Source organism: Neomonachus schauinslandi, chromosome 5 (assembly GCF_002201575.2).
Source record: "Neomonachus schauinslandi chromosome 5, ASM220157v2, whole genome shotgun sequence".
In the NCBI taxonomy this organism is placed as follows: Eukaryota; Metazoa; Chordata; class Mammalia; order Carnivora; family Phocidae; genus Neomonachus; species Neomonachus schauinslandi.
In genome coordinates, this window is record NC_058407.1 from 150,782,420 (window position 1) to 150,795,217 (window position 12,798).

At 50.4% G+C, this 12,798-nt stretch overlaps 1 protein-coding gene across 1 annotated transcript in view; it reads left to right on the forward strand.

The window, feature by feature from the left end:
• The window catches only part of XYLT1 (xylosyltransferase 1), a 127,531-nt gene that overhangs the window by 103,680 nt on the left and 11,053 nt on the right, over window positions 1–12,798 (forward strand). The window contains exons 7-9 of the mRNA XM_021698027.1: window positions 796–972; window positions 5,378–5,640; window positions 11,819–12,014. Coding sequence (XP_021553702.1) covers window positions 796–972; window positions 5,378–5,640; window positions 11,819–12,014 — 636 coding nt within the window. The remainder of the gene's footprint in view (window positions 1–795; window positions 973–5,377; window positions 5,641–11,818; window positions 12,015–12,798) is intronic.

Consider the following 12,798-nt stretch of genomic DNA (forward strand, 5'->3'; position numbering starts at 1 on the left):
CTCTCTCTCTCTCTGTCTCTCTCTCTCTGTCTCTCTCTCTCTGTCTCTCTGTCTTTCAGAGGCTATAACCATGTCTCTCCTCTCTGGTCTCTCTCCACTCTCAGCATTGCTTCTTTCTCACATTCTTAGGAGAGAGAGGCCGAGAGTCTTAGGATTAGCAGAGACCAACGGAGCCTGGTTCAGCACCACGGACAGCAAGCAGCCCTAGCCCGCCCCTCCCTGTGCTGCAGTCCAGCTCCCATCGGTGGCTAAAGCAGGAGGGGTACCTAGGACACCTTCCAGCCCTGGGACTGATACACCCATGAATCTGGCTTCCCTTACCCAGGGGTTAAATTCCAGAGCATCAGTCTTTGTTCTCGAGATATCTCAGACTAGAATCCCTTTGGTTTCAGACCTGGCCATTTGCAAAGCATGAGCCTTTTTGGCTCAGGATTTTCTGGATAACTGTCACCATGTTTCTTTTGGTTCCCATGTGTGGCCATGACCGGAGGGACTTTTCCTCTCTGCTAGGCAGACAGAAGATGTCCTGAATGATAGGAAACACCTTGAAATCAGATGGTAGACTGTCGGGAAAGACAATTTAGAGAAACACCCAGAGCGTTGGCCTTCCAAGCGGAATTCAGCCCCTGTGGACAAAACATCCCGTGTGCCCTGAGTCACAGCAGACTGGCGGCTGACCCTCCTTGGCAGAGACGACCGAGGAGCCTCCCAAGGGAGTCCCTGCACCGTCATGTGGTGCTGGGGAGGGAGGCTGCAGGAGGTCTCAGGCCAGTCCCTTCCCTGTCTCCCCTGCAGTCCTTCTTCCACACGGTCCTGGAGAACAGCCCCCACTGCGACACCATGGTGGACAACAACCTGCGCATCACCAACTGGAACCGGAAGCTGGGCTGCAGGTGTCAGTACAAGCACATCGTGGACTGGTGCGGCTGCTCGCCCAACGACTTCAAGCCGCAGGACTTCCACCGCTTCCAGGTGAGCCCACCGGCCGGCCCGTGGCGCCTTATCCTGCGGCGACCGGTCCTGGCCGGGGGTATTCACGGTGATGGCATGAGCAGGGGCCACCATTCACCGGCCACTTCCCCCGTACCAGAGCAGTTCTAACCATTTTGCCTGTATTGACCCAGAGGCCCCCACCGTCAACCTCAGATGGGTACACAGAGATAGTGTTATTGTTATTCTATTTTAGAGATGAGACACTGAGGCACAGAAAGGTCCAAAAACTTGTTTGAGGTCGCACAGGCCAATGTATGTTTCCACGTCCATTTCTCTATCATTCAATCATTCCCCAAAATGTGGGTCAAGAATGTATTTCTGGGTACAAAGTTGAGTGTGCCCAGGGCAGAGTTTCTCCACCTCAGCCCTCTTGTCACGGTGTCTGGGTCGGTCTCTGCGGCGGGGGGCACCGTCCCGCACCGTGCTGCATGTTCGGCAGCGTCCCTGGGTTCTGGCCACTCCCTCTAGGGGCACGCTTCAGTTGTGACGACCAGAAATGGCTTCAGACATCGCCAGATGTCCTCTGGGGGCAAACTCACCCCCAGTTAAGAACTGCTGGTCTCTGGTGAGGTCCGGAAATTTTTATTTTAACCTGTTAGATTCTGGAAAATTCTGATGAGCAGCCAGGTTTGGAAAACACCATGCTCTGAGGACCTAAAGGAGGAAGAGGGGGTAGACACATTGGTGCTGTCACAGTATCTCTGCGCGGCCTGGCCATTTATGGTTCTGGGGAGAGCAGAGGGCAAGGGGTGATCAGTGCTCCACCTGCTTCCGTGAGCCCCGAGGATGCCTTGGCCCCCAGACCTGTTCAGGATGGCAGCCTCTTTCCATCCCCTGTGAGTGTCCCTCCTGCTCCCTCTAGGCCAGCACCCTGAGGCTCTTCCTCCTCTCCCCCTCCACCATGCCTTCACCCCTGCTGCCAAGAGCACAGGCAGAACGCCCCAGAATGGCTAAGCACATGGCTCTGAGGTCACGAGAGCCACCACGTGGAGATAGTATGCTTCTTCCCCAAGCACAAGCCCAGAGGGCGGGCGGGAGCCACAGTGCAGGTGGGTAACCCAGGCTGAGGTGCCCCCGCCGACTCGCTGGGGCACGTAACAAAACCGCCCAGGGGAGGGCACAGATGGAGCTTCCGGTCTCTGAGCCTGGCTCCTCTCCTTGGCATGTGGTCCCCAGACCATCCCCATCAGCCTTGCCGGGAAGCTTGTAAGAAGTACAGAATCTCTGCCACTGCCCCCTGCGTGCTAGGTCAGAATCCGCGTATAAATAAAATTCTCCAGGTGACTGGGGGGCTCCTTATGTTTGAGAAGCTCAGGGGTGGGGATCCGTTTTGTCCCAGGCTGTGTGCCAGGCCCTTTGTGGACGTTGGCTTCCTTGGGGTAGGCATCATCCCCGTTGTGCATGGGGAAACAGGCACAGAGGGGCGAACTTTCTTGTCTGTGGACACACAGTGGAGTGGTAGGCCTGGGGGTCCCTCCCAGGTGCTTCCAGTTACAGACCTGGGCTTTTTCCACTAGACCCCGCGGCCACCCTGGTTTTGTGTCTACATGGGTGCAGAGCACACAGCAGGTGGCATCTCGTTATTCAGGTTCCCTCCGGGCGCCCATCTGACATCTCGCACCCCGGTCAGCGGTTGGTTGCTGCAATAAGTATTTCTTTAGGACTGTTTTTGGAGGCAGATGAAGAGCTACCTAGGGACCTCCTCAAACCCATGTTAATTTAGGTATGAACTTGGGTGACATTTAACGCCTTTGTCCACGCAGAAAGGATCCGCTGAGCAGAAAGAGGGTTGTGGGTTGGGGGGGCGGGGGGGGTAGTATTTGACCTATTCAAAAGGAAAAAAAAAAAGATTCCCACTTTTGTAGAGGACCAATTGTTGCCCTTGAGGCAAAGGACCGTCATCATTGAGAGCAAGCAGCCGCGCTGCTCCTGGGCGGGGCAGCCTTCATGTTCCAGCCCCAGCCTCCCGGGGGCATCGTGGTCTCTGGTAAAAACAGGCCAACATGGAGACCTCGCACGTGCTCACAGCTGTTTCTTTCACAGTAAACAAAGATCCAGAATATCCCCCAATATCTAGACTCAAGAAACTGCTGCCTGTAAGGAACTCAGAGTTCTTGTTCGAAGAAGAGTGGTAAATCTAGAAACATGCCCTTTTAGAAGATCCAGCTGGGAATAGAGAATCACAAGCAGAGACCGGAGGCTGCCTGGCCCCCGAGTCCACTTCTCTTGCCCCAGAACATGAAGATCTAGAAGCTTCTTGTTGCAGGCTTCAGGGGGTAGTGACAATAGATCATAATAGCAGATGATCCTGTGTGCCAGACTCTATGCTAAGTACCTCTAGGATTATACCCATTTCAAGGATGAAGAAGCTGAGGCCCTAGGTGATTTCCCCAAAGACCTATATAGCTGGAAAGTAGCAGAGTAAGGATTTGAACCCAAGTGGTCTGACTCTTTTCAGCGCTACTGTAAGGGAACTGAACTGACCCTCCACCACAAAGAGGGCCAGAATATTATTAATACTATCCACAGACCACCACAGGGTTCATAAAGCAGGGAAGCGAGGGGATGTTCAGAATAATACCAAGGATGTTTGTTTGCTCAGTTAGCAGCTCAATCCTAGGATGATGCAGTAGTTGAGTCCTCAGATCTGGGTTCGAATCCTGAGGATGTGTGAGTCTGTATATATCACTTCCCCTTTCTGAGCTCAGCTTCCTTATACGTAAAATGGGGGTCATCATGCCTGCTTTGCAGTTGATTGAAGAATTCGAGGTGGTGACGTGAACGCAGTGCTCTGCAGAGAGTGTGTGCTCAGCGGTTTTTGTCATTAGTACTGTTACTAATCCACTGCACTGAAAACAGTACCAGACCCAGTTTAAGGTCTGTAATAGCACTAGACCCTAAGCTCCTCAAGGGAGGGGCTGTGCTTTCATTGTTCCCATAGCCCTAGACCGGGGTCAGCAAACTACAGCCCCTGGGCCAAATCCTGCTTTTGTAAGTACAGGTTTTTGGAAAACAGCCACACCCATTCATTGGCCAAGGCTGTGTTTACTATGTGGCTGCTTCACTGGATACCAGCAGAGCTGAGTAGCTGCAAAGCTGGAAATAATTATTACATGGCCCTTTGTGAGTCCCCACCCAGGCATGAGGGTAAGAGCAGGTAGATAACAGGGTGGCCAGTATTTTATTTCTTTATCCTCAACCCCGGATCTTAATCCTGGCTTTGCCATTATCTTGCTGTGTGGCCTTAGATAAGTCCCTTTCCCTCTCTGGGCCTCTGTTTCCTTGAAAACTTGGTTTACATAAGTGGTCTTCATGATCACCTAGGAAACTTTTTTGGTTACAGATTCCTAAACCTCATCTCCAGAGATGTTGACACTGTAGGCCTGGGGAAGGACTCCAGAAACTGAATTTTTTTTTTTTTTTTTTTTTTAAAGAGGGAAGTGGGGGAGGGCCAGAGGGAGAAGGAGAGAGACTCTGAAGCAGGCTCCATGTGCAGTGCAGAGCCCAACACAGGGCTCGATCTCACAACCTTGAGATCATGACCGGAACCGAAATCAAGAGTCGGACACTTAACAGACTGAGCCACCCAGGAGCCCCCAGAATCTGGACTTTTTTAAAGCTATTCAGTTGGCAGTGGTGTGCAGCCCCGGTTCCGGTGTCACATTCTCTTCAAACCTCAGCAAACGAATCCCCTCAAAAATCTGTTAAGAATGTAGATTCCTAAGCCCCCCTCACAGAGACTTCGACCAGTACCTCTGGGCTGTTCCTTGTGAGTCTGTAAATCACCGGCAATGCCCAGGAGGCAACAGGGAGTGGTGGGGACTGAGGTGAGCGGAAGCGTCTGTGCATATCTACAGGGAGAGCTGCCCTTCACCTTTAGGAGGTCGTTCCCTTCTGGGAACATGGGCCTGGGGTTGCCAGGTCTATTTCTGCTTAAAGGGAAGCCAAAAGTTGTTTCTGTGAACTCTGGTACCTTTTAACTACTGCCAGCTAATTCAATTTTAAAACATTCTGCTGGACAACTAAAATATATCTGCAGGCTGTATTTGTCCCGGACCTCCAGCTAAATGATTTCTGAGATCCATCTCCGCTATAAACATCTAGGATGTCATTTATTTAACGGACATTTAAATGATGCTGACTATGTGCCCATCATTGCTTTAAATGCTCTGCAAATATTAACTCATTCATTCCTGACACACTTCTTCTTATCTCCATGTTACAGATGAGGAAACTGAGGATAGAGAGATTAGTAAGTGTCAGAGCTGGGATCGGGATCCAGACAGGCTGGCTGCAGAGCCCTGCTCCTAAAACCCCCACCCCGCTTGCTGACATTGCTCTTTTTATTCTCTTCCCCCCCACCCCGCCCCGCCCTGGAGCACAGCAGACTGCCAGGCCCACCTTCTTTGCCCGAAAATTCGAAGCTGTGGTGAATCAGGAAATCATCGGGCAGCTGGACTATTACCTGTATGGGAACTACCCTGCGGGCACCCCGGGCCTCCGATCCTACTGGGAGAATGTGTACGATGAGCCGGACGGTACCCACAGCCTGAGCGACGTGGCGCTCACCTTGTATCACTCCTTCGCCCGCCAGGGCCTCCGAAGGGCCGAGTCGTCACTGCACGTGGAAGGGGAGAATAGCTGCCGGTGAGTCCATGGGCGGGCAGGCAGGGGGAGGGCGGGGAGGGGCACACAGCACCGGAAGGACTGTGGGGTGGGGTGGGGACCGCGCGCTTCTCTGCGTCTCCCCTGACCTAAAAAGCAACCGAACCATCCCCATGGCCCGAGTTCATCTGCTCTAAGCCGCGGTCCCACAACTATTTTTGCAGAACACCACGTCTTCTCTTTACCTAATTATGTCCTGGCGGGGCACCCGTTCTTTATGCGAAGTCTTTGTATCTTAGAAGGAAGCTTTATGTCCCCACATTAAATAGGCATGTTTGCCTTAGACGGAAGGGAACCATGGAAATACAGTACTTTTGTTTGTTTAATTCTTCTTACAGAAGATGTCAAGTAGATACGAAATAGTAGAGTGCAACCCCATACCCCCATCACCCAGTTCTAGTGATTTCTAGCTCCGGGCCAAGGCGATTTCCTCTTGGCTTTTGCCCACTTACCCCTCCTCCCAGATCAATTTGAATGAAGCAAAGCCCAGACTCTCATCTGAGCCATGAGTATTTTAATAGGTATCTCTGAAAAATAAAGGCTCTTTTTTAAAACACAAACATACTATGGTTGGCACACCTAAAAATATCACCGAAAACATCGTTAAAATGCAGACCTATTATTTAAGACGTTCAGGGATCCCTTAGAATCATCTCAGCCCCCTTGGTACCAGTTGACACTTCAAGAAAGAGTGTTCTAGAATATATGGAAAGAAGAGGGGAAAGTAGGAGAGCAATTCACCACCGCCGCCCCCCCCCCCCGCCTTCCCTAAGCCAACCAGCTTTGTCATTTTGTGTGCCTTTTCTTCCCTACCAGCAATATGCATTGCAGATATTTACATAATTGCAATAAGAATTTGGAATCCTGTTTTTCATTTGGCATTATAATATTAGCCCCGTTTTGCCCATGCTGTTCTGCAGCTTCCCTAATGATAATGATCTTCTTTAATGCCCACAAGGATTCCATTGAGTAGAAATTCCAGAGTTTGCCTCATCCGGTCCTTTCCTGTTGCACTGTCAGTAATGGAGCATTGTAAATAACGTTCTGATGACTGTCTTTGTGCAAAAGCCTTTTTTTCCCCCTTCCCTTTTCTGATTATTTCCTTAGGATGGATTCCCAGAAGTGCCTCTAATCACTCTCCTTCTCTTTCTTGTTTTCCGTTCTCCTCTTCATCCCACCTCCCTCTTTCAACTACAAAGAGAAACCTTTTTTTTTGAACCACAAACTGTCTACACTGAGGCCTCCCCTGGTGTCCCTCCTTGCCCCGCTCTTCCCTCTTCTGGAGAGCGGAAGAAGAAGGGAAGAGGAACCATTTTGTTCCCTAAAAGCCTGAAAACGTGGCAAAGTGTCCTCCCGGTGTCTGGCACATAGCCAGCTGGGCTACAGGGCTGCAGCAAGCCAGCTTCCATTCATTCTCTTCTCCTGGCATCAGACTTCCCTCTCCTCTCTCGGCAAGTTCTAGTCTGGTTTGAAGGGAGACCAGGGTGGGTTAGGAACCCAGGACTGTACTTGCTACCTGTTGACCTTGGACAAGCCATTAACTTCTCTGTGCCTCAGTTCCCTCATCTGTAAGATGGGTACACTAATAATAAGCCTCGTAGCATAAGCTGGTGCGAGTTTTAACGGAGACCATCTTCAAACACTGCCTTATGAGTTATGTATTACTGTTATTATTATCCGTGTTTTAACAGTGTTTTGCATGCTAAGTGCTCACTAAGTGCGCATGTCACTCTGGATGTCTCAGTTGCTTGCTGTTACCATGAAGCCGCCACAAGCAGTCAACAGTGAGCTGGGTGTGGGAGCTCCACAATCCCTAACGAGTGGTATGAACTGCTCCTTGACTGTCCGTGGTTCCCTTTGCTCGGCACATTCCCTTGCACAGCCCACCCTTGCCCAGTCTTTGAAGGTCAGCTCCAGTGCCACATCCTCTGCGAAGCTTCTCAGGGGCTCCCCGTCCCAAGCTGAAAGTAGCTCAGACTTCCCTCCAGCACTCTCATGGTGGATAGCTGCGGTGCCAGGGGTCAAGGTCATCCACAAGTGTCTTTCCCCTCCTGCTAGCCTGGGACAGAATCTTTGCCTGCAGAGCCACTGCGCGCATCGCTGTAGGTAACACAGTGCCCAACGCTTTGGAGGTGAATGTTGTTCAAGAAGAGTTGTAGTCCCAGGCTTCATGGAATTTATAAGGCAAATGACCATATATAGGAAATTCCAAAAGACACCCCCAATTCATTTAGGGTTGTTGAGATTTTCTCCTGGTATTTGTTTTGGGATAAAACAAGCCATCAAGTTGCCTGGGGCCTGGAATCCTTTGGCTTCTACCTCATTTTTTATTATAGTAGAGCCATTGTGCCTTGCTGTGGGCAAAGTGGATATATTTATGGATATGCTCCTGCAAATAAATCAGGATAAAGGACCCTTATCCCAAAAGGCAAAAGAGAGTGAATTCCTGCCCCTGGGGTGTCTGGGGAAATAGCAAGTGAAAACTTTATTTCAGGAGCCTCATTTCCTCTGGGCATTTCATGCAAATTGTCTTTCCAGTCTATAGTATAACTTTTCATAGAAATAATGTCTATTGATTTGTTTCCTCATTATAAAGTAACACATGTTCAGTGCGGAAATTTTTGAAATGGCAGACTGAGAGAACAAAAAAAAAAAAAATCAAGCTTGCTTTCAAGCCACCATCCAGAGATAAGGCTGTCAGTATTTTAATACAGGTACTCAAACTCAAATGCTGTCCGGGAACAGGTGGGTGGCAGGTGGCGTTGCTCACCCCTGTAGGGTGGGCTGACCGTACCAGTCTGGAGCCCCCATGGGCCCTCGTTCTGAGCTCCAGCACATTCTTGCCCTAAGGGAATTAATAGGCTTGAAGTTGCCAACACGTCTCCTGATTTTTCAAGAGAAATTAGAAATCCAGATTTTTCTGTGAATCTGATTTTTTCAGTGCCCGCATTATTTAAGTAAGAAAGACACCTTTGGGCCAAGTGGATGCATCTGTGGCGGCCTTTAGGTTATATCGTATCACAGCTAATTAAAACTACCTCTCGTCTTTATTTTAATGGCTTAAGTACCGTATCCAGTCAAGAGGAGGTATCAAAGGACTTTGTATTCAGTCCTGGGTGACCTGTGCCCTACATGCACTTTAGAAGCAAAAGGTTCAAGAGAAAATCTTCCTAGAATTTTCACCCAATCAACATGTATTGATTGAGCATCTGCCACGTGTCACTGGGCGCTCAGCCATGACCCAGACAGACCAGACCTCTGAGTTCAAGGCTTTCCCATTCTAGTGTCAAGACAGTACCTAAGCACATGTAAAGAGAAACAAAAGATCAGTAAGAGTAAAGGCTTTGCTGAGGATGAAGGTAAAGCCATGTGGTAGCAATGAGTTGGTGATGTAAGATTCAGTGGCCAAGGAAGAACTCCGTGGGATGGTAACATTTATGCAGAATGGCAATACAGAGCCAGACACGCAATGGAAAAGGAGAAGAGCATTCCCAGCAAAGAGAATATCCTGTGCAAAGGCCCTGTGCAAAGGAGAAGAGCATCCCCAGCAAAGAATATCCTGTGCAAAAGCTAAATGAGCTTTTAGCATGTTCAGGAATCCAAAATAAAAGCCATGTGGCTAGAAGGTGGGAGTTTGAGGCAAAGGGAAACAAAACAAGGCTAGAGAAAGAGGCAGGACTTTGTAGACCAGGTTGGGTATTTAGATTTTATCACAAGCATGAAGCAAACCACTTGTGGTATTTAAGCAGTGGACAGTGGATATGGCTACTAGGAATAGGTGACAGTAGACAAAGAAACAGGAAGGGACAAGTAAGGAAGCTCCTGGAAAGGTCCAGGTGAGGCACAGTGGTGGCTTGGACCAGGATTCTGGCAGTGCATAAGGAGAAGAGAGGATGGATGCAGGTGGTGACAACAGGATTTCTTGACAGAAGGTGAGGGAAAGCAAGCCATCAGAGCCTTAACTCCTGGGTTTCTAGAATGCTTGACCTTGGCTCATTTACTTGACCGCTTAACAGCACCCAGTACAACTGACCACTCCCTTCCGGAACTGCTTTCTTGTTTTGACTCCCATGACAAGCTCTCCTGCTTTTCGTCCACCTGCACTGACCCCACCCACCTTACAGAACAAACAGCGACAGGGTATCTATTGCAACGATGCTGTGTACCAAGCCTCGAATCAGAGTTTTGGATAAGCGTCCACACAGCGCCCAAGTTGGTGGGTCAGCTGGGCAGCGTCCAGTCTCCACTGGCTTCTCCTGCATCTGCAACCAGCTGCAGGTCGGGGGCGGGGGGTCCTCTGCATTCTTGGCTGAGAATCGTCACCGCATCTAGGATGGCTTCGGCTGGGACAACTGGGGTGGCTTGTCCTCCAGCGGGCTAACTCACGCATGCTCTCTCAGTAGTCACAAAAGAGCCAGAAAGGCAAATAGAAATGGGCAAGGCTTCTGGAGGCCGTGGCTCAGAACCCGCGTGACTCCCCTTCCGCCACATTCTGCAGATTTGAGAGGGAGAACGAGACTGCCTCAGTGGCGCACGGAGACACGTAGAGTGAGGTGGAAAACAGCGTGGGGACGGGAGAGGGGAAGACCCGGGGACATGAATGCAGGCCACCACAAGACCCTTCAGAACTCTTACCTGCGCTGTCCACCGTCGCCACCAGCCACAAGCCGCACTTCAGGCTTAAATTAACTAAAATTTCAGTTGCTCAGTCACACTAGCCTCATCTCAAGTGCTCAGGAGCCACGAGGAGTCAGCAGGGGCTGGTCGCTCCTGGATGGGACAGCACAGATGGTAGAAAGTTCTGCAGCACAGTCCGGGGATGGGAGGGGAGGGTTGTCGGCTCCCAGCGTCCAGCCCCGAAGCAGGTTTGCATGAGCCACAAATGCCCAGCGAGCAGTCCCAAGACAAGCGCAGGCTTTTTCTTCTCAGAGCCCGGGAGGTATCCGGATAACTAGGCAGTGATGCCGGGAGCTGCGTACACCCGGGCAGGCGGCTCCCCTCACCATCATCATTGGACACAAAGACGCCCGCTCCTGACTGGAACCAGAGGGAAGGAAGGCCAAGGGGGACAGGGATTTGTGGGACGCTGTCCCCGAGGGGCCACCAGCGCCCGCTGAGTGCTGTGCCATTTACACCCTGCCGAAGCCGGCAGCTTTTATTCACACGTAGGAAGGACAAAGCGCGGGGCTGTCCACAACCTTCCCCTCTTGGCTCCCCGCCTCCTCGGGGTGATCTCTGCTTAGCTTCCCTGCCCCTTTCAGCCAGCGAGACTTGGAGTATCAAAGGCATGTATCTTCACGAGCTACCTATTTGTGTGTGTGTGTGTGTGTGTGTGTGTGTGTGTATGTATGTATTTCAAATGGGCAATAAATTTTAAGGATAAGATCCAGTGCTGTGGGTGAGGACAGTGGGAGCATAAATCAGTACAACCTTTCTGATAAAGGTGGACAGCAGACCTGAGAGCCTGCTGGAGACGAGATAGAAGGAGAGATGTCCCCCAAAATAGTTTTGTTCAGAGATGTTTAAGGCAGCATTGTTCAGAATGGCCAAAAAAAAAAAAAAAGTTAAGCATCCAATGATGAACTTGCTCTATGAAATATGTCATTGCACACTGTGGAGTAGTGTGTGTGCCCACACACAAAAATCATGTTTTCAGAGACATTTTAAAGGCATGTGATAATGCTTGGGAAATACTATGAAGCAAAAAGCAGGATATAACCAGTATGTATGTTATGATCCCAGGCATGTAAGATTTATGCAAATATATGCATAGAAAATCAGGCTGAGAGGAAATCCATCACTATGGCATCATTGGCCCACCATTGGCCCTTCCTAGTACCTGGCACTGGAGGATCAATAAATATCTGTGAGCTGACATCCTCTATGGGAAGCAACATCAGAAGTAATAATTTTTATTTTCTTTATTGTGCTTTTGTACAGTCAGCGGTTTTACATTGATAATCAGCCAGGAAGTCATTGGGGGTGACTTGAGATCTGAGATGCACAGGGAGCAGCTTTCAGGGATGGTGCAAAGGGCCTGTGGTCAGCGCTGGATAAAACAGGGCCTGCTGCGGGGATGGGGCGGCGCGCTGTGTTGTGCGCCTGCGCGCCTCGGGCCCTGCCCCCTGAGCTCACGTGAGACTGTGTGTGTGTGTTCTAGGTACTACCCGATGGGCCACCCAGCATCTGTCCACCTCTACTTCCTTGCGGACCGCTTCCAGGGCTTTCTGATCAAGCATCATGCCACCAATCTGGCCGTGAGCAAACTGGAGACCCTGGAGACGTGGGTGATGCCAAAGAAGGTCTTCAAGATCGCAAGCCCGCCCAGTGACTTCGGGAGGCTCCAGTTTTCCGAGGTGGGAGGCCACGCTTTCATGGTCTTTTCCAGCTGTTCTGCTGGGTTCTGTTGGCCAGTCTGATGTTTGGCGACGGAAATGGGGGGAAGGGGACTTGGGGAGCCCCAAAGATAGCATCCCTGTGCCTAGAGAGGCTCCTCCAGCCCCGAACACGGGAACCGGGATCTTAAACAGGGCTGGGGGGAGAGAGACGGAGGGCGGCCGGGATCAGCGGGCCGAACTGACCTGGAGCCGTGATCTGTTTTTTTAGACTCTGTATTCCTCTTCAATTTTCATCCCAGCCAGTGATTCCTGACCTCTACTGGTCATAGACTGTGACAGACGAGTTTCCTAATGAAGCAATGGCATTAGACCCCTTTTACAGGTCAGAGAGCTGAGGCCTATGGAGGGCCAGGGATTTTTCTGGATCATAGCTAGGAAGTGGAAGAGCTCAAATTAAGCCCGGGTCTCTGTGGCCACAAATCTCATGCTTCATGGTGCTTCTGTCTCCCTAGTTCCTAGTGCCGGGGTTTATTCAGATCAGTCATTGGATGAAATGAGTGGATGGATGGATAGGTGGGCGGGCAGGTGGGCCAGTGGTTAGACAGACAGACGGGTGCATGGATCCGTAGGATGCAATTTTATTTTTTGCCCAGCACCACCCTTGTCACATTAGCCCTACCTGCAGACCTGGTCTGGCCTTTTGGCAGGTGCCATTCCTGCTGCCTAAAATACTTTCCCTCACATTTCCACAGGGCTAGCTTTTTTTTTTTTTTTTTTTTTTTTTTTTTTTTTTTTTTTTTTT